The sequence below is a fragment of the Gymnogyps californianus genome, chromosome 2 (assembly GCF_018139145.2).
Source record: "Gymnogyps californianus isolate 813 chromosome 2, ASM1813914v2, whole genome shotgun sequence".
Classification (NCBI taxonomy): domain Eukaryota; kingdom Metazoa; phylum Chordata; class Aves; order Accipitriformes; family Cathartidae; genus Gymnogyps; species Gymnogyps californianus.
In genome coordinates this window covers 112,834,649-112,856,218 of record NC_059472.1, presented here as the reverse complement: position 1 = coordinate 112,856,218, position 21,570 = coordinate 112,834,649, and the positions used below count along the sequence as shown (strand labels likewise).

Below are 21,570 nucleotides of genomic sequence, written 5' to 3'. Positions count from 1 at the left end.
AAGTGTTGCTAAACTCAAGGCATGCAAATGCTGCTTCATCTGTGAATACAGTGTGAGTTAGTGATAGCATCACGAATGTTGCTTTGGATTTGTTTCTGCTGCAGTTCAGCTGGGCAAATCATTTAACCTATGGACCTCAAGTTTAGCACTACAAAAATGCTCATTACATCCCCTTCAGATGGGTGATGGGCTTTCTGCAATCCTTAGTTGAAAGCTGCTAAAGCGAAAGGCCATTAAATCCCTTTGTCCCAATTCTATTGTAAATAGAGAGCTGTCCCTCAGTTTCTAGGTAGAGGTTAATTGAGAATTCGCTCCAAAAATACTAGCCATTAACAACCTCCCGACTGCAGTCAGTCTTTTTTTCACTGACTGAAGCACTTCATTCTCCCCGCCTCCTCCGCCCCCGAGGCCTTGGACTGGTTGTCCTGCCCAGTGCAGACTTATGGGGTGAGAAGCAGTTCCAGCTAAATATCTGAATGCAAGCCAGCTACTAAGGCTCTAAAGCAGTCAATGCCTATGTGCAGACAAGGTAAGCAACTTCAGTCTGGAGCATCCCAGCCCTAACAGTGCTACGGAAAGGCTTAGCCTGTTTCTGTGCTTTCAGTTTCCATCCGTTTTTGCTGTAATGGCCATGGGGGACCTTTGGGGACACTGGGTACAAAAGCATTTCTGCCCCAGAGCACACCAACTCCAGCCATTTGCCTAGGAGAGCAATTCGTGCAGTTTTAGCACTATCTGGTCTTAAAGGGAGAGTTCAGAGCCTGAACGACAATAAATAAACCCAATAAACCACATTCATGCCATTGTGCAGTTCATGCATGATTCTGCAACATCTAAAGGCTTTGTTTTGGGGGAAGGGGCAGTGTTTATCTGATTTGAAAAAAGTCGTATCTTATTCCCAAATAAAGTAACATTTAAGACTTTCACTGAGTGCAATGAGGCAGGTGAAAGCTTTGAGAAACAATTCATCGCATTGCTTCCCAGGAACATTGCAAAAACTCCTATTTACTTAATTGATCAAGTGAAAAATTACTTTTTAGTCACTCATGTTGCTCCTGGGTGGAAAACCAGTAAATGCTGAATTACCAGGCTATGAATATGCAATTTTAAATGAGCTGCAGCAAATGATGTATGTTGCGGCATTTTTATGGCTGGGCTTCAAGTTGATCTATACAGGGATGGTAAATTAGGCTGCTGTGCTGTCAGAGATGTCACTGGGACCGTAACTCCTCTTTGGCGAAGAACATACAGTGCTAGGCTTAAAGGGTGCTCTTTTTTTTCGTATTAAGCTGTGTCAGCATTCCCCAGGCTTGGAAACAAATCCTCTTCAGAGCAGTGAAGTCAGTCACATCCGATTTGTGCTCCTGCCTTGTGTTGTTAAGGGTCTCCATGTCTAAACATGTACATTTTCACAGCTAATCCATTGCTGATATTCATTTGAATCTTTTCAGGACTCCACGCTCTCACTCTTGCTGTATTGTGCACTGAAAACATTCACCAACTTCACTGGTAAAGCTAGACTCGAATCGCGCATATTCGTTGTCATGTACTTGCTGTGGCATACTTTACTGTGTACCTTACATGAATGTTGTTGTGTGAACTATTGATTGTTCATATTTTAAATATTATCTCATCTCACTGATAGATTAACAGGATAAAAAAACGTACACCTCCTAAGTATCAGGCATCCCATTAATAATATAACTGGCCTCTTGTACACTTTAATACACGATTATTTATTATAAGCTTGTTGATTACATCTTGAAGCTGAATATCTGTGAATGGACTGTGTTCTCATGAAAGATGCTGGGTCAGTCACTGTGGCAAATGAAGTCCAAACTAGTGTGCTCCTCAGCTGTCTGCCTAAGGGTGTTAAAAAGATAACTAAATTCAGTCTGCCAGGCTAGATAATCTTTAACCTCTCTGCTGAGATCCCTAAGGGTCCAGCTGGCAGTGCTGCTCCATCTAGCGCACAGAGCTATTAAGGTAAGCACAAAACTACCCAGTTCTACCTATTTTATATAATATTCTACAAGTACCCGTCTCTTTGTACAAATGCTGAAGGCTGTAGCTGGCTGTGAAAACAATTCTTGATTGAATCAATGAGGTAAGCTATTAAAAAAAAAGCATGGTGCTGTTCCACCTTGCAGTATGCGTATGTCATTGAGTAACACTATTACTTTTACTCAATTTTTACTCTCCCGCTGTGATTTTTAATCTTTACGGCCCCTCCTAACTGACAACCTAGAACTCAGTTTAAAAAGTAGATGTCAACAAAAAAAAAATGGAGTAAAAGGATCAACTATCCAACTAGTTTATCTTTCACCAACCCAGGAATAAAACCTTTGAAAGAAAAAAAACTAGTCTACACTGGTGTAACAGGCAGGCATTGCACTTCCCGTATGTTTCTCTTCTGAGAGCTCTGCTCTCTGTCCTGTTTGATGTGTCAATGCTGACAGCCCTTAGCTGTAAGTTTTCATTCTACAGTAAATGTACCCTTTTCTCCTCACAAACACAAGTCACAAGCAGATACAGGCAGAAGAAGTGTTTGCTTTGCATTTCAGGGACTCTTAGCGTTGATTCCTGCCCTCCCACTCCTTCCATCTATCCCATCAGCTCTGCACGTGGGAATTTTCACTGTGGTCAGTATTATTCCAGCAGAGGAAAGCTGGACAAATGAGGTGAAATGTCAGGAGAAAAATGCACTTTGAATCATTAGTTGATGCTTTACTGCTGTGTGCTACCAACCGCTCTGGTACCTAGCGCCAGGCACACTGGATTGGTGGTGTCCTTTGTGTTAACCCTTATCACTACGCTGCACAAAGCTAGATCTGATCTGAGGTGGATTCCTCATTGACAAAAATCCTGGGAAGCCGCTTTTAGTAAACCAAGAGAATCCTTCCAACCCCACGTGTAAGTGAAATTTCTGTCATTGTCTGCTATGATGCTTGCTGGGATATCATGAGATGCAGATAAGCACTTGAAGATAATTTAAATTCAAGTGCATGCTTGAGAAAATTATTATTTATAAAAATGAAAGGACTTTTTTTTTCTATGTGCTGCCACTTTGAATGACCCAGAATTATTTACACTGCATTATTGGAAATGTCACTGTAATCTTAACTGGGGATTGTGTCTCCATCCTTTTCTTCATCTTCCATAATCACTGTTTGCTTTTCTTCTGTAAGCAGCTTAGTGCCTTAAAATCAGAAAGACACAAAAAAAAAAAAAAAAAGAGAGAGAGAAAAAAGAGTCGATTTAAAATATTACTTCTTTAGAAAATATCAGGATAAGAACTTTTCAGTCCTCTCTAATTTCTTGATCCTAACGTAGTTTTCCAACATCATGGGAGTTACTCCTCATTTATTTTTGGCACATCAGTCTCCTGATATTTAGTGAACTAGGATTGGATCACTGTATTTTTAGCTAAAATTATCAGGCATTCTTAAATCCAGCGTATTTCTGCTACCTGTGAAAAGAGACACTGAATTTTCATCTGGGAACCTGTTTGTTAAAAGGGTTTGGGAAGCTAAAAAAGGGAAAGAGTTTGCATGATGAAATAAATACTGTGATTAATCTTTGTGAATGAGTCAGCTTATGTGAATATGTGTATGTTTTCTATATGCATATAGCAATATTACTTAGATTTTGCAAATGCAGATGCCAAAAGGGACAAATGTTGGAATACCCACATGCCAAGCGCCATCCCCACTGAAGTTATATAGTATCAATAAATTGCAAAAGCAACCAAATTAAGACCAATGGGAAAATAGACTCGGGTTGTGGACCATACTTTCCACAAATCTCTGTCTCTTCTCCCTTCTCTCTGTCTCTCTTTCTCTTTTTCTCTCTCATACTTAAACCAGTAAGTCTACCCCTTACGGATTTTGAGGCTTTTATGTGATACCAAGATATCACAATTACTGTAACTGCTCTCTTCATTAGAAATTAAATTAACAGAGTGAAGAGAGGACAATGCATTAGGTAGAAAATGTTCTTGATCCCTATTTTAACAGATTGTGTTGGTTTTGCCTGTTCCCAGTAAAAAGCAAGTGACCTGTAAGATATATTTTATGCCCACATTCCTTGGTGTGGAGGTTAACATAGTCTAAAAACAGGATGAGGGTTACCATTGTGTCGAGACCAACGAAATCTCTCCCTAATTCGGTCTCCTACTGTTTGCTCTCAGTCTGTGCTAACCAGCTGAGTTGTTCTGTCAAACCAACCTGTTTTGCTTCTTTCTGCATCGAAAGCTCTCTCACAGAGAAGGCTTTCAGTCTTGATGAGGTCTGAAAATAGAGCAATACCACACAGGAAGATTTTCTTCAACTTTGGAGTCTTTTCAAGAGGTGATGAATTAATGAAAATATTAACCTATACTGCCCTTCATTTAAGTTAGCTCCAGCTTCATTTATATGCAGTTCTTGTGAACTAGCTGGTTTCAGTGGGACCATGAGATAAACTGAAAGGCATGAACGAATATTATTTTGAAACACAAAGGACTTCATTTGTTCAAGCAGCAACTGAGTAACCACTATCGTTAACTGCAAAGAACTATGCCATTTTATGGAGATGGATGTAAATGTTCCCCACTCAGACTTCTATTCATATAGACAGCTTAGGCAAATACAATTTTTTTTTCCATTGTCTTTGGGATTTGGGGGAAGGTTAGGGGAGGGGGGGCGGGTTTCTTGTTATTTTTTCTTCATGGAGCATTTGAGGAATGAGGAAAACATAACTAAAATATGCTTAAAGTGTGAAGCTACAATGGCTCATTTGATGAGAGCTAACCTGTCTTTTGGGTAAACTCAGGAATAAGAAATCAGGAATGTAAGCTAAATAAAGCTGCACTGTGCTTTATGATCATGTGTCTTATTTGAATTATGAAGTGATGAAGGAAAAGTACGTTTATGTAATTCTGATGGCTTGATTATAGCATATAAACTAGCCTTTTTAGAGCAGATGCTAGGGACAGCCGGAAGGTAGCAGCCAAGCAGAGGTCCCCAGCTCTTAGCTGGACCCACATCAGTAGTGTGCCAGACGCTTACCACAATCCATAGCAAGATGATGCATCGTTATCAATGAGTCACTTTGGTGACTGATGAACTCCAAAGGTTTCCAGCAGAGTGCAGAATTCAAAGCTCAGAGGAGGACGTAGCCTAGAGCTGCAGCTTATTAACTTTCCAGACCATGGACCACCAGCAACTTCAAGGACAACTATGTGCCTTTAAAATCAACCTTTTAATGCAAAACAGTGGAAAGAGGATACAAATGGGATGTCTTAGCTAGAATTATTTCTATAACACAGGGACAGGATTTTTTTCTTTGATATAATGCCACTGATCACTTGTGGGGAAAGTGCTTTACTGAATGCAGTTTGGAAATTCTGGGTTTAAAGGAGCGAGCAGGGCTAAGAATTGGGGAACATTTGTAAGTCAGTCTTTACTGTTTAAGTAAATCATTTAGCCTCCCTGTCTCTGTTTTCCCAGCTGTATTATGAAATGCAGCTCATCCCGCAGATCTGTTTTAAGGATTGGTAGGTTGTTCTATTAGTATTTGCCAAGAGATCTGACTAAAGAAAGCAGCGTAGAAATACAATGTGGCCGTATTTTCCCAACAGAACTTGGAACTACTTGCAATTTTTAGCTAGAGACTAGGATCTCAAAGGCTCACAGAGACATGAGAGCTTCTGTTAGGAAGCTCAAACATATGCAGAAGCAGAAGTTGGCTTAAATCAACCATTTACCAGGTGCCACCTAGATCTAAGGCACTCCTCCTGGGTTGTAAATCAGAAAACCGCCAAGATGGCACCAGTTCCCCTTGACTGCCTATGGACAACTCCTGCAGCTGGGTTGGAAGAGTATTGGAGTGCTCTAGTCACATCCCTTGCAGTGGAAAAGGGCAAGAAATGACATTAAACTGCTGTACTTCTCCTGCATCACTCAGATTTTTCACTGGGGGGTTGATGTTATCCTAAAGCAGCTACCTTAACTAGTTTTCTAGGGCATGAGGGAGAATGAGGGATTGAAACTGGTTTTATTAGTTATCTCTGATCTGATTAAGAAACCCTAAGCAGCCACATTTCAGGAACCACATTCCCATATTTACACATGTATTCACATTCTTGCTCAAACCCACAGGCCTGAAGAGCTCTCAGAAATACTTCAGTTAATTGAATATATTGCTAAGCGGGGATGGCAATAGAGTGTCTCAGAGCTGAGTACAGGCCTTGGATCAGATTCAAATCACTTACTGTCAAGTGAGAGGGAAAAAAAGACCATTAGAATTGTGATTATATTTTGTCTTCTCGTCTAATCCCTTCAGAAAGACAAGGTGTTGGCTGACTGAAGGGGAGCTGGCCACTGGAGGAGACCTCTGCTCATGGCTCATTTGTACGCACATGGCACAATGTTATTTGTGCCACTTCAGTAGGAGTTTGAAGGTTGAACACATTTAGAAGTCTGACCCTTGTAGGGGAGAGTTTTGTGATGTCCAGGCTTAGACATTTAAGCTGGCTAAGGACTGATTTCCTTAGTCTCCTTCTGCAGACAACAGGTAGCCATGGATTCCTCCAGACAGTAACGTTCAGATCCTAATTTAGCAGCCCCCTTTCTGTACCTGCATTTCCCATTTGGACTGGGTGTTTGCAAGGTGTAAAACTGATTCCACTTCTCACTTGGATTGCAGGCCATCCAGTAGATACATTGATTTTCATCACTTTGTATGGTCTGTTTCACTTGCTTTTATTTGCAATAGAAAATCTCTCTGGCCACCCAAGAAGGAGAGGGACCGTCCTAGAGTGCTAATAACCAGCTGGTCAAAATGGAGAGAGATAACACAGCTGCCATTTTTAGCTACATTTACAACAAAGCTATTTGTGTGGACAGCTGCTTAAAAAGATAATCTAGTAATTAAGCTCTGTTACTACAAACAATTAAGTGGAGTTTTTTTGAACTGGCATCTGGAAGTGGTGTTTGGGAGGGATCTGAAGGGGAAATGTTAGAAATGGGGACAGTCCTCATTAGCAGGTCGCAAAGGATACATGCGGCACTGAACGTGCATCTTACTGCAGCAACGCCAATAACAGGGAAACAGGGACAGAAAGGCCTGTCTATATTTATTTAGCGCACGTAGCCCTGCTGGGGCTTCTCAGGTATCCGAGTCTATAGTTCAGGTTCTATTTTGCACAGCAGTTCCGCAAGAGTTCAGTTTGTTTGTGCTCTGTCTGCCACCTGATGGGATAACCCTGAAAGTAAACAAGTAGTAAATATTGGACCAGCTCTCAGCCACAATGAGTCACTTTTTCATAGCAAGTCATGGAGCCACCGCTGGCGAATTTCAACCAGCAGAACGCTGTACATTGGTATGTATCTTGAAAAGAAAATCTGCATCCTTATAGTAGGGAGGGAATGAAAATCAGGCAGTCAAACACATTGCCCCTGATACAGGCACCAGTCTGCCACAGGCAGTCAATCACTGGAAAACAGACCCAGACTACAGGATCTGGAAAATCTGTCCGCGGGGAGAGGCAGCATCTAGCAGGCTGCTTTGAATCCATGCTGAATGCTGGAAGGTGGCTTCACCAGTAGGCAAGAAAGTGTCTTTGGAGGTATAATTGAAAACAACTGAAAATTGCATTAGTTTCTATCATTTTCGCAACAGCAAATGCACACAGTTTGAATTTTTTCACACATTTGAAGGTCACTGCATTTTATTTTTTTCCCTTTCCTTGCCTTTCCCCTTTCCTTTCCTTTTTCGAGTTTTTTGATTACCAAATCATTTGGGGATTATAACATGTTTCTGTTACCATACAAGTTGTATTAGCTTTTTGCTTTGGAAATTATTAAAAGTTAAAGAGGAAGTCTTCATGGAAGGCAAGAGGCAAAGACCCCTACAATGATTCTTATTTCTCACTTAAGTGCCTACTTGAGCTAGTTAAAGCTAGGCTAGAAACATGAAGTAATAAGTGACTAGATGTTAATCCAACCAGGGTGTTGTTGAGACAGGTCAAGGAAATAATTCACCCTTGCTGCATCCTCTTAGCTAGCAATTACATTTAAACCAAACAGGAGTCAAGCCTCTCAGCTTCACTGTCACACATTTCATCTTTGATTTCTATCAAAAGTGTTTCACTTTCAGATTCTTGTTCTCTGCATATACCCAGAAGTGCAAAGGACATACAGCATCTTCAAAGGTGCTACAAATGGCCAAAGGTAACTTTTCTTGGGAGTGTTTTTGAACTGACCAAAATAATGTCTCATCTCTCCTCCAAGGTCCACAGGAAGGGTAGGCTTCAAGTATAATACACAGGACTAATATTTATTACAAATGGTTTGATAAATTTTACCTCTGCTTCTGTTTCTGAATCAATCCCTAAAAGACTATGATTTTTTCCCACCTAATACATTTGTCCTGTGGAACTCCAGGTAATTTGCTGGGTAATTTCCTCCAGCAATTATATGAGCAATTCATTATCAGTGCTCTATATTAAATATTTCAAAGAAGTGGAGTATTTGCAGTTGGGCTCAGAAGTTGTATGATGGATTTCATTTTCCCCAGCCAATGATTGGACCAGGTTTCCAGTGACTCACTCACAGCAGCTCTGATGCCGTAAGCCATTGGGATGCTTGAGTTCAAAGAGCAGATAAGAAATGTACTTTCCTTAGGCCGATCAATATGCAAGGCACTAGTATTCACCATGCTTGCTGCCATGATCCTGCAAACTTAGTCATACTCCTCTCTACTTTTGGGAGCCTCATACTGATTAAATGAAAAAAATTCTTAGACATGTTTAAGTCAGTTATGAAGGCTCAGATTCACAAAGAAAGGAGATGTTTACAAATACAGGTGCCTATCTGGATTGATGAAGCCATTTGCACACCTTATAATTATTAGGTGTACAGGAAATTCCATTCAAAGTGTACCTGAAACTCAGGTGCTTGATGTACTGAGCTGTTGCTTAGTCACTCAGGGCCAAAGTGTCTGTCTCGGGATTTCTTCCTTTAGTGTGTCTCACCGCTCAGTAGTGCCAGCCCACAGCAGAACTGGTTCATACTAGAGGGTTCCAAAGGGAACAGTGTTTTCCAGTTTTGGCACTAGTTTTGGATCTGGGGTTTGTTTGTTTTTTGTTCATTCATTTGTTCATTAGTTCATTCATTTTTTGCTCCATCCTGTGATCTGGAAAGGGCTAGTGCATAGCATACAACCTTGCACTAGTTCCTGCATCCCTAGCGAGCGCTACTAATTAACATTTACACAGTGCTTTACATCTTCAAAGACCTTCAGAAATATTGATGAATTGAGGCTCTTCTGTGACAGAGGAATGTGGGAAATGCAACAAACAAAGGGTCTTAGGACCTAAACATGTCTGGCTGACTTCATATGGTCACCAACCAAATTAGCTGCTGCACTGCGTATTATGCCAGAAGAACAGCACTGTCTTTAAGGTGCTGTTAACGAGAAGTTCATCACAGCTTGGTTTCCTCAGTGCATGTCAGGGACTGTGGAGTTAAGAGGAGGTTAATCAGGACAGCTTTGCTCCAGGTTGTTTGAGGCAGCATGAGCCACCTTAGTGCTGGTGACCTAAAAATTTGCACATGCTCAGGTTTGAAAAGCAGGGCAGTAGTTGGCCTTTCACAAAAGTAGGATCATGTTTGCAAGAGATGATAATCAAGTGACCTAACGTGTTCTTTTACTCCCCTTCCCTTCTATCCCCAGAGCATGAGCAGGTGATATGGAAGAAACTTTCCACTGCTATTGCATACTTGCACCAAATAGGTCCAGTTCAGCAGGAACTGCTAAGTGCACTGGGCAGAGCAACCTCCTTCCAGCCTCCTCCCAGGCATACCTCTGACACTAGCCACTTTTTGCTTCCTCTTTGGAGCACCTTTACCTAAGTTTCTTACCTATTATCAAGGGTGGGATGTGTATTGCAGGCGTATCTTTTCTCCTGGGCTTTTTCTGCTCCAGTTCGGTGACCTGAGAGCCTGGACTCACTCTCTCTCTCTGTGGCTTCTCTGTGATACCATACCTTTTCAGCAGATTATCAGAAAAGTCTGAAAGTATGCCTGCAGGCAAGAAAAAGCCACTTCAGCCTTGTTCACATCAAAGAAATTTGCACCTGTGTAACTTTCGCAATGACTACTCTGAAGTAAGGCTGCATGAGTGCATGATCTGCTCTGCATGGTGTACCTACTCTTCAGTATACATTTCCTCCAAGTCAGTTATATCCCATAGGCTATATGCAGTGATGCGATCAGGCCAGCTGGCTTCTGGTTGTACTTAATGGATTAAACTGCAGCCCATCAGAAATCATGGTAAAGATGAGTACAATCTTCTATTCCAAAAGCTTAGACATCTTATCAAAGTAGATTTATCATATGGATACTCAAGCCTGTGCTTGCGAGCAATGTGACCACACAGAAATGGCGTATTTTAACTAGTGAAACAACGTTTTCTTTAAGATATTGCTACTGTGGGCACAAAATGCAGCTCTCCAGCCTCTGGGCCACTCTTCCCTAGGAGAGAATTGCTGAGGGGAAGATAGATGTGAAAGCTGAACAGAGTCAAGTTCAATATCTGGATTACAAATACTGGAAAATCCCAGCTGCTTGTTTTTGACTTGGTGAATTGTTGCGGGTACGCAGGGGACCATGTAAGTAGTTACTGGCTAACTCCTCTGCCTATGTGCAGCATGGGAAGAAGAACTCAATGCAGTTGATACAAGAGCACAGCTCTCTCCCCAGAGAGCACAACAAGGAGTGCTTGTTAGCAGAGAGAAGCAACAAACATTTATTCCCACTGCTGATCTTGGAAGATCGTCAGGTTTCAGTGGCAGTCTCCCGCTCATTCTTCCCTTCCCCAGGTTGGTGGCATTTGGCTCTCGAGCTTCAGAGGTCTGTAGATGCGCAGCAGCAGGGAGCATCCCCTTTTTTGCTGCGGTGGTTTCTGGCTTCCCGAAACACCCGCTCTTTGCCAGAGTCCCCATAAGCACAAAAGCCCTGTAATTTCCAGGAGGAGGAACCTGCAGCTGGCTTGTGTACTTCCCTGGTGTCCTCCCAGCCTTATCCCCGTTCAGCCTCCCACTGAGCACTGGGTATGAGTTTCACAAGAAAGTGCAGGGACTGAACTGGGTCCTTTTTGGTTTTGGACCAGATCAAATCAGGACATCTAGCATGGCTCAGCAGCTAGAGATAAATACACATCATTTATCATGTAAAGGCAGCAAAACTATGAGTTCCAAGGGAGCACGTTTTCCAGAGCACACACCCACTCACCTTGGTATTCCCAGACCCTGTGAGAAAACCCTTCATCTAACAGGGAATGCCTTTGAGAAAGTCAGTCTCTCTGTTTGCCTGTTTTCCCAGGTGCACATGGCGTGGAGCTGCGTTCTTGCCCACATCCAAGGGGACATAAGTGAATGAGGGGTCTCCAGACCTGTGCCCAGATTCTGTCCCCTCAGCTGAATTGGGATTTCGAAGTCAAGAGACGTATTGCTCACCTGTTAGAGGTGGTGGAGTGTGCAAAGCTGGTGTATCTTTTCTCCTTGGCTTTTTTTGCTCCTGTTCAGTGTTTTGGGAAGCCGGGATGGTTTTACCTTTTCTTGGTTTCTTTTTGAGGTCACAGCTCTTAATCAGCTGCTCTGAAAGATCTTCTGCAGGGGAAAAAAAAAGAAAAAGATTAATAGAAATTGAAACTGAGGGGAAATACTAAACCAGATGGTGAAAAGGAAAGCTTTAATAATACTCCTTTCATCCAAGTAAATTAAAATGCCTGTGGAGAAACATCTCCTAAATAGAAAGTCAGCACAAGAGGCCTCTGTGCCATACTACGTGGGAGTCAACTGACTTAGGTGGTCCTTCCGCGTTGTAGGTGGTAGACATAAAGCAGAGGGAGAGAGTTGTGGGCAGCTCCGTGTTACATGGCAGAGGGAAGGCTGCACCATCGTGTGCAGAGGTCCCATGGCCATCCCTGTTTTGTCCAGCGCTAACTGTGCAGGCTGTGTCTTCAAAAGTTACAAGGGCACTTTTGTGAAGGAAAGATTTACGTGTGTGGAGTCAGCCTGAGGTATTGGTAAACCGAGCCAATATATTGTTCCCTTCAAGAGCTGGCTTTATTTCCAGAGCCACTGAGCAGTTGGTATTCGCTTTTGATTTACATAACATTACACTGGATTTTTGGTTTTCCCTTAAAACAAGCCTTGACCCAGATGACTCAGATCGTCAGCATGTTTTTTTCTGCAAGGATCTGCATTTTTGGGTGCTTATGCAAGCCGAAAATATTGAAGATAGCCTGTCATTAGTATCATCACACAAACCAACACTTTGATTTCTTAAAAGCTGTTTGTTTGGCTTCTAGCTGGGTCCCCCGCACCCCTACCCAGCGCCTGACTGCAGACTTGGGCGCAATGGGACTTCATTCCAGGCTCTCTCACGCTATTTGAGGCAGCTGTATGTCTGCGAGCCTGCGGGTAGACGCAGGAAGGATGACCTCCGGGTGAAGTCCCTGGAAGATGTGGGGTCTTTTTCTGGCCCTCACAGGCTTCCTGCACGGTCCTAATGAGCTCATTTAACCTCCTGCTGCCTCAGTTTCCCGACTGTAGAATGGGACTCATTCTGTACTTATTTAAATAAGCAATTTTGTGGAACAATTATGTTTGGTATACCAGCAGTTGTAAACGTGATGCCTGCGGCTAAAAATGCCGTGTGGCAGAGGCAGAACTAGGATACCTTCCTTGCAGGCCAGATAATAAACAAAGTTTATAAAATTGTGCTTGCCTGCGGTGAGACACTTTTTTTGACAAGCAAGTGAAATTGCATTTGTGTTTTGTTGTTGTCATCACAAGGGTAACAACAAGCAAATAGATTTTTGTTTCTGGGTTGCTAAATCTTCATGACAATTTTGCAAGGCGGGAGTGAAGTAATAACATTTGAAGCAGAGGCAAAGACCATGAATATGCAAAAAGCTTATCTATCAAGTATGAAGTCTGGTACTTAGGAGTGTGGTGGAGCAAAGATGCCTCTGGTACTCTCAGTGCAAAAGTTATGTATGAAATAGGTGCAAGAGAGGAAACAGATTGACGATGAAGGAGAAAAAGTATTTAGAAAGCCACCCCAGTGGAGGCGAAGGGGGTGTTTGAAATCTTTTACTGATATTGCATATGGAAAAAGTGTTCAGGGGAGGCTCAGCTATATCCTAGCTTTCAGTTGCTTGTGGTGTAAATGAAGAAACTGCTCTACTTTTTCTACCAGGGAAAAGAACAATGACTCTTTTTCCTTTCTCCTCTTTAATTAACTTCACTGTAGAGCTTCAGCTGATATTTATATGCAGGAAAAATGCTCTTTGCCTTTCCATCTGGCATCAGAAGTGTCAGCAGAAGGTGTAATCTATCGAGTTTCATGAGGGCTCAGTTGTGTTGCTGGAGGGGAAAAACGGACACTGGACAGGACCTAATGATATGAAGACAACACCTCTCCAATTACTGCAATGACATCATCTAATAACACTTACCTAAATGGCTACAGTGTGAATCTCGCTTGTCCAGTCTGTCTTCTGGGATATCAAGTGGCTGAACACATTCTGTTGACATCATTGAAATAAGCTTTTCTCCCCCTTTGAAGTTACTACACCAAAAAAAAAAAAAGCAGCAACATGACATAAAACAGACTTATCGGTGTTATGTATCCACTTGCTAGCCAGATCATGAGAAGTTCTTGTCTTCCAGCTGCTCTCTGTCATGCAGTCTGCTGGCCTGATTTTGCTCACATGTGCTAAGAGATGCATTTATTCACTGCCTTGATTACACATGCAATATCCTGTTTTTCCACCTACCTTGCTGTAAGCAACCCACACTAGCGCGGGAAATACGTTGGCCCTACAGAAGAGTACTGACTTTGATCATACAGAAAGTGCTATCACATACACAAAGTAAATGCTAGGAAATAGGACATTTTGTTCTGGTTTTCTTCAATTTTTCTCAGCTGTAAACTAAGGATCATATTTGGTCTTTATCATACAATCTAACTTTATGAATGCTGTTGAGTTAGTCTTACAAGTCCAGCTCCTCTAACAGAGCTTGGATACCCGTGAAGACCCAGGTGTGAGCGCTGCCTCTGAAAGATGGCCAGTGCCCACAGACCCCAAAGCCAGCATGAAGCAGACTTACTCATCACCTTGTAAGAGCATGGGAACCCATTTCACAAAGCTGTTTAAGCGCCCATGCTCTGTAGGTCTCACTGGATTGCTGTTTTGACTGTTTTATCCCCCTTTACTTACAACTGCAGGGGGTCCTGGAGCCCAGCCTCATAGCTGAGCTCCCCCAGCATCCCCCAAGCTGAGATTTGATTTACTTGCTTACTCAGGGGCCACCCCAGATGCCATCACAGGAAGAAGGAAATTAGACCATTTTTTTTACTGCTGATGGTTTCTATGGTTGCTTAGCAGAAACCCATCAGAATGACAGAGCGGTGTTAAAGGAAAAAACCTTCAACCTGAAGGTGCAGTCTGAGTGATCTGGGTACCTCCCTTCAGCCAGCAACAGCTGTGGTAGTTTCTTACTCACAACCTCTGTTCTCCATTTTCGGGAAATAAGAGCAGACTGTGACTTCCTTGTAGGGAGGAGGAAGGCAACGAGGAAGAGATAAAAACAGGAGACAGCATGAACAGTAGAAGAAAGACAGCAGGAATTGGGAAAAAATGGGTGAAGAAAGGGGAGGTGGAGAAGGAAAGGTAAATAAAAGAGAAGGGTGAAAGAAAAGGCAGTTGGAGAAAAACAGTGAAAAGGAGGACGGAAAACCAGGAGACTGTACTGTGGGAGTTTGTTTTTATCTTGCTGGAGGTAAAGAAATTATCTAAACTATTTGTAAATTGCAGTGGTTGTTTGTCAACAAGAAACAGAACAGTAGGGGAGTTTTAACCTCATTTCTATGACTAAACTTGTGTCTATATAAAGAACAATTAATTGTCAAGCAAAATCCAGTCACATAAATATTTGCCAAACAAAATATGAAAGGTCACACTCATAATCATGCACTGAGATAATTCTTCAGGGGATGGAAAAACATGTCCTAAACTCTAGTGACTTCAAAGTAAGTGGAGCAACACTGGCTGACAGTAATAAAGGTCAGGAACATTGACTCATAAGGTATGTATGGGATTAACTCCCATACCCTTCAGCATTCAAAATTCACAAAAGTTTGTAAAATTCTACAAATTCTTAAATACCTTACTGAATCAGGCCTGGATAAGGGGTTTGACCTCCAGCTGTTCACTGCAGAACTGTCCCAGTCCAGCCTCACATCTGTACTAAAGGATTATACTGCCTGGAGACTTCATTTGCATTTACAGAAAAAATGATCTTCCACTTGGGAAGACCCTGCATAAAGAAATCTTTGAATGCACCTTAGCATGGTATGGTTGCTCTGTATAAATAATCCACTGTATAAATAAGCTATAGCTGTGGCTTAAAATGTAGCAGTCAATTTTATTTAAAACAAAACTTATTATCTGACCATACGAAGGCTCACACTGCATTTTGTGACTTGGAGTTTTTTTCTTCAATGCCATTTGATTTTATTGGATTTGATTAGGGCATGCTGGCTAAATATTATGATTGTAGGGAAAATGTTCTTTTCTGAAGGGTACTCTGCTTAGAATGTTTTCAGTAAAATCAGGGATGCCATTTCAGACACTATGTACTTTTTTATAACAGGTCTTGAGGCAAAAAAGCTGAGGATAGATAGTAAAATTTAAATGTAAAATTGGTAGTAAATTATACTGACTGGAAATGCCTTATAAAATGTGATTAACTTTGGTTTGATTTCACTAAGGTGTTTCATTGAGTTATGTCACCTAATAAAAAATAAGCTTTGTAAAGAGACTTAATGTAGGATTGGTATATGCAGATTATGAGAGACTTCCTTAATTATTTTTTCTTAATACAGTAGTTTGAAAAATAGTATTCTAAAATAAATCTCTTAGATCTGTCTTCACATTTTCATAGTCACAGATGCCAAGCCCTTGGCATCTTCAGTGCTTTAAACTATGGCTTTACAGCCTAACTTCTGACACCGTCCCTTTTTTTTTTTTAAAGTTTGCCCTGCAGCCAGCATTGCCTTGCTTACAAAAGTGTTTCCACACTGCATGTTGTGACAGTCGGTGTGACAAAAGAATAAAAAGAGAAAGATTACCAGAATGTATCATGAGGTTTGGTATCTTGGGTGTATATACATTGCATACAATGTGCGAACCTGTGAGTGCTGTTACATCTTATCACTGTGCATTACACACAGAGCTCTTGTTCAAAGGAGAGGTGATGTATGTGAGCATTGTAATGGTGCTTTCCCAAACCACTGAAATCAATTCCCACCACTAAAGAAACAGATTCCCCAGTAACGTTTTGCGTGGAAAGGAAGACTGCTATGGGGACTGTACGAAGCCATTAATATGCCTTTACAAACGGAAGCACATTCTCGGATTTTCGTGTGTTAAGTGCAATTCTTTTCCTAGCAGCCCTCATGCTAGCACGGTTTGCGCTCTCTGCTGCCATCAGTCACCTTGGTAGTTAATGCTTGCTATTTACATGATGGACTAAGGTGGTTTTTTTCTTGCATGCTGTTACATCTCTTGACATAATGGTCCACATTCATCCTTTGTGCAACTGTAATGGTTACAGTGGAGCTCTAAATCACACTCAGCAGGAGACACTTCCTAAAATGCATATAGATTTTTCCATATGAATTGGGATTCAATAGTCATTTAGCCTGACACTTTGGTACAATGCAGCTAGGCTGTACCACCCCCCTGCAGAGATATGTGCCTAAAGGAGTCACCTCGAGTCTCTTTTGGGAAAAGACAGAGCTGACAGAGACACCTTAAATGCTTCCCTAGAGGTTGAGACAAGTTCTAGCTTTGCCTACATAGTTTTGCATTTGCTTGTAAAAGCATTCGACATTCAATAGGATTGGCTCTCCTTACAGACAAAGAAGAGCAAGGAATGATAAGGCAGACTGAAAAGTGCAGGTATGAGTGAAAGCTACTTCAGCCTCATGTGGATGAGCTCTCATGCTGAGCCACTGTCATATAACAGCAGGACTCCTTTGGGCATACACACTTGTAAGAGATGGTGATTCAGATGACAAATATCTGAACTTTTCACTTCCTAGATATCAGCTTTGGATTTCTAGGTAGCTCAAAGCACACTCCAAATTTTGTTTTCAGAATTCTCAGTTGCTGTATATGCTTGATTAAGGTGCCCAAATAAAGCTATCCGGAGAAAGGAGATTTACAGCTCCTACCACTCACTAACATAGTCTTAAAGCGCACAAATGCATGCAAATAATAGGATTCCTTTCTTTGCTTAAATTGTGAGTCTCCATCAAAAAGTCCACCAATGCAACCAGTTCCAGGCTTCAATTAGGTAAAAATATTTTGCCTAGAGGCAGACAAAGAAACCAGTTTTGGTTTACTATTTTAATGTGCAGTTGGTTTAATGTAGATATTTGTCGCAAGTAATCAGGCTAGAGCATAGGGAATACTCAGCAAAGCTACTCTCACATATTTCTACCAAAATGATGTAAATCTTTTGAGGCCATCTGACCACGTGACATTTAAATCAACTTGAAATGAAATCTCATGACAAAAAACTACCTTGTAAGATGGAAAACTAAAGCTTTGAGAACAAAACTAAAGAGCTGGACTTTTTTCATTTGATCCTGAACTAAACGGCTTTGGCACAGAAATGGCTTTGGATAGGGGAAAGTTAAATCTCCATTTCTTGTCTTCTAGGATTTGAATGGTCATAGGTGCTATGCAGCTACATGGAAATTAGGTACCTATGGATATTTGTATCCAGTCTCAAGGGACAATGCAGTTCTCAAATGAGTCATCAGTAGGCAATCATTCTTGTCTATAAGATGGAGATACGAATTTCTGATCTGCAATTCTTACCAAAGTTTACAGGGTCTAAGTGGGCATCGATGTCAATAGTTCTCACCATTGTACATTAAGGGCATGACTTGTTACACCTGCATATCATTTCCTGGTACGTTGAATGCTTAGAATTTCTAAACTGACCCTTTGTAAGATCTCCACAAACTGTGCTTCTCAGGACTTCAGTAGACCATGTGGTGTTGTCCACAAGTATGTGGATTTTTCTTTTTTTTTGTATGTGTTTTTTGTGTTTGGGTTTGTTTGGGGGTTTTTTTGGTTTGGTTTTTTTTGAGTTTTGTTTTGTTTGGTTTTTTTTTTTCCAGGGGCATGTTTTGTTTCCATAACTGACAAAATTCCCAAGAAAAAACATGGACTAGTTTGCAGGACATGCATAATCATTAAAGAAACCATTGGCATGTTGACAAGGATGCTACATAAATAAAAGTACTCTTGAGAGCGTTCTTGTTGAGTGGCAGCAGGCAATCTGAATTTAATAAGTATTTATTTTGGTAGGTTGATAATAATGTTGCCACAGAAGCCTATATGACACTATGTACCTATCTTCTGGACCCAGAGCACTTCATAAGAATATATTTTTGCCATGAGCTGAGAGAAAGAGAGTTCAAGAGCAGAAACGGAGGCAACTGGGGCCCTCGGGTGGGACAGCACGCACATGTGCTTGTCCACATTCCCGTAGGCAGAGCCTTGCCTTGCTGCTGCTGATGCACTCGACAGTTGGAAATGGAAGCAAGTGGGAATATCTTAGAGTGTGCTGCCCCATGCAGACACGAGGCAGAGGTTGGACTGCAACAGCTACACTCCAGCCTGCACCAAGGGCAGCGCTTCACTACCCTGCCCAAAGAGCTGCTCAGGCATCAGGGTTTGCCCTTTAAGACTGGTGCATCTCCTCCCACCATGCACACACTTATGGTCTCCTGACAGGTTTTGATTATTAAATTATTTTTAATTGCTTTGCCCCTCTTTGTCTGGTTGCAATGAGCACATGAGCAAGAAGGGACAGGCAGGCTCCCTGCATCCTTACCTGCTCTTCTCTTCCCTCCCTAAACCTATGTGGGAGGCAAAGACAGACCTGTCCTTCCTTCTGTCACATGTCCTCTGCAGGGTCCTATAGTGTGAGTAGGCCCCTTATTTGGATGAAGTCATTTACAAATGTGTAAAGAAGGCATAAGATACTATCATCTGGATGTAGTCATCTTGCGTCCGTCTTCCCAACACAGAGCTCATCTGAAACAGCTCAGGGGCCAAGGGGAATTCTACCACACCTGGCTGCATTTTGCTCCTTCCACCTGCACTCAGCAGGCAGCCTTGGCTCCTTTACCAGCAAATACGTACCCTCACCCATACCCCAGTCCTATCCTAGCCCCGTTATAACTGCTTCGTGGGCAAAACTTGTGAATAAAGCAAGGCAACCCATCTACTACAGTCAGAGTAGAAAATAGATGCCCTAAAAGTAGAAAGTCTGAGTGTTTCTGCTTTGTATTCCAAACTTTTCATTACGAGTTTTACTATATGTTTAACGTTACTCTATTGGAGTGATGTCTTCCTGGGCACAGAAGACGGCCTCATGCTACTGCCCAGAGTTATTTGGGCACTAGGCTGCTCTCTCCAGGCATTCTTGTCAGATTAGTCTGATTTTTATTTTTCTAAAGCATATTTAAAACTTCTTAGGAAACACTTAGGTATTTGAAAGCCGCATCCATGTGCCTCCCTCCACCCAAAACTTTTGCTACTAATAATTGTGCTGATGCAGAAATCCCACAGAATTGTCTGGGAGCAGTTTCCTCTCACAGACAGTGTGCTTCTGGGGGCTAGTTCAAAACCGTGGTTGGGCTGTGGGCTGGCTCCCACTACCTCCCATAAACTTGTAAAAAAAAATAAAAATATCAACCGTTAAACTCTGATTGATGGGAAAAAATGTAAGATACATTTGTACAGGTTCTGGTCACAATGTCTTCGGAGATAATAAAAAATACAAAGTCTTCCTTAGTTATTTCTTTGAGGTACAAACTAACCCTTGCACATGCCAACCCTTTGTAGTGGGATAAGAAGTCCTGATACCAGTTCCCACTCTGCTGGCTTGTATTATCTGCTTGTGAACTGTCCCAGCAGTTAAAGTTAGTTGAAGCAGTTGTCTCTAAAGCACTCTCCTCCCCATGATCCCATCCACGCATTCCAGCCTCAGTGCGGTCGCACCCCAGCTTTCCCCGCATGGGACCATCCCCAGCCCACTCCCCGCAGAGTGGGGACCCCGTGCTTTCCTGCTAGTCCCCACGGGTGACGCGGGCGATTTGCCTTGCTGGCGGTGGCTGCTAAGGGGGGGGGGGGGAGAAAAGAAGAAGAAAAGAGCAAAGCAAGAAGCCACCCAGGCGGGAGGGAAGTGCGTGGATGAAGTACTTACGAAGCGGTGCGAGGCGGTGGGGCGGGTGCGATTTGGCGTCGGGGCTCGCTGGAGCGGGACCTTTCTGGGCTGGGGCTGCAGCTGATGCTCCTGCCCGCCTTATCTAGGGAGCAGCGGGAGCCGTCGCTATGGCAACGCCGCGCTCAGGCGTCCTCCGGGGGGCTGGGGAACAGCATCACCGCTCCCCTGCCCCGCCAGCGGGTGGTAATCGTGCTTCCTTCCTCTTCCACGAGTTGCTGAGGCCGAAGGAGAGGGAACGGGACGGGGGAGGCCGGCAGCGCCTCAAGGCGAAGGCATCTTTCCTGCCAGACGACCAAGAGCCGCAGGCGCTGCTGCTCTCGGAGAAGCAGGGGAGGACGCGAAAGCTTTGGCACAGAGAGCCGAAAGGCGAGCTGCAGCCGCCGTTTCAAGAGGCGCAAAGAAAACGGCAAGGGGAGGGAGCGAGGCGGATGCCGTCTGGGCCCCAGGGGAGAGCTGAGGATAAAAGTGGAGCAAGGAGGCAGGGCACGTGTCTAGGAGCAGCACCGTAAGCACTAAAACTGACGGACACCGTCTCCAGCGCTGAGGTTCAGCGATGACTGCCGTGTTTGTGTATGTATCTGGCCACAACTAGTTATACAAGCGTGGTATTTACGGGGCCAGGCAGGGAGTCTTCTGTGGCTGACAGTTGTTTGCCAGTAGAGACCAGTCTCTCCTATTTTAGCCCATGCCTTTGGATGGAGCTGTTATTTCAACTGAGGGAAAAATATACAAACATGCCTGACGTTGGAAAAGCTCTGGGAGAAACACTCTACTCAGTGGTGGGACTGTGAACTGCCCCTCTCAGTATTCATTTGCAACAAAAATGCCTTTGTCTATGCCCTTTTATTAAAACATCTTTAAAAACTGTGACTGCTCACAGTTGCGGTTATCTCCTCCTTCTCTTTTCCCCCACTCAGTGACTGCAATTCAACAACACCAATGTGCACCGCATACTTTAAATTAGTCAAGGTTTCTTTCATAAATCATGTATTGTACAGAAGGCCCCAAAGGGCAAAGTGCTAATTGCCAGCCCTGCAAACTGTGCAGCACCCTCGGATCCTGTATGTTTCAGGTGCGGTTCTGCAAAGTGCCAAGGACATTAAATGCTCTAAAGGCACCACCTGGAAGAACTGTGAGCTTTCCCCATCGATGTCTGGGAGAGACAAGCACATTCATTACCTCACAGAGTGTAGGTTGTGTGT

General features: G+C 42.8%; 1 protein-coding gene across 3 annotated transcripts; it reads right to left on the bottom strand.

The window, feature by feature from the left end:
• Positions 1-1,019: 1,019 nt before the first annotated feature.
• Positions 1,020-20,631, bottom strand: PPP1R17 (protein phosphatase 1 regulatory subunit 17). 3 transcript variants are annotated; one of them, XM_050915835.1, is made up of 5 exons: positions 20,348-20,631; positions 13,510-13,622; positions 11,501-11,653; positions 9,906-10,067; positions 1,020-3,199 (listed from the first exon to the last, which is right to left on the bottom strand). In XM_050915835.1, exons 2-5 carry the CDS (start codon positions 13,589-13,591, stop codon positions 3,120-3,122), a joined length of 477 nt encoding a protein of 158 aa, XP_050771792.1. In that variant the 5' UTR covers positions 13,592-13,622; positions 20,348-20,631; the 3' UTR covers positions 1,020-3,119. The 3 variants fall into 3 exon arrangements, with proteins under 3 accessions (XP_050771792.1, XP_050771794.1, XP_050771793.1); XM_050915837.1 differs by lacking the exon at positions 1,020-3,199 and adding an exon at positions 5,136-5,238; XM_050915836.1 differs by lacking the exon at positions 1,020-3,199 and adding an exon at positions 6,992-7,246.
• Positions 20,632-21,570: the final 939 nt, after the last annotated feature.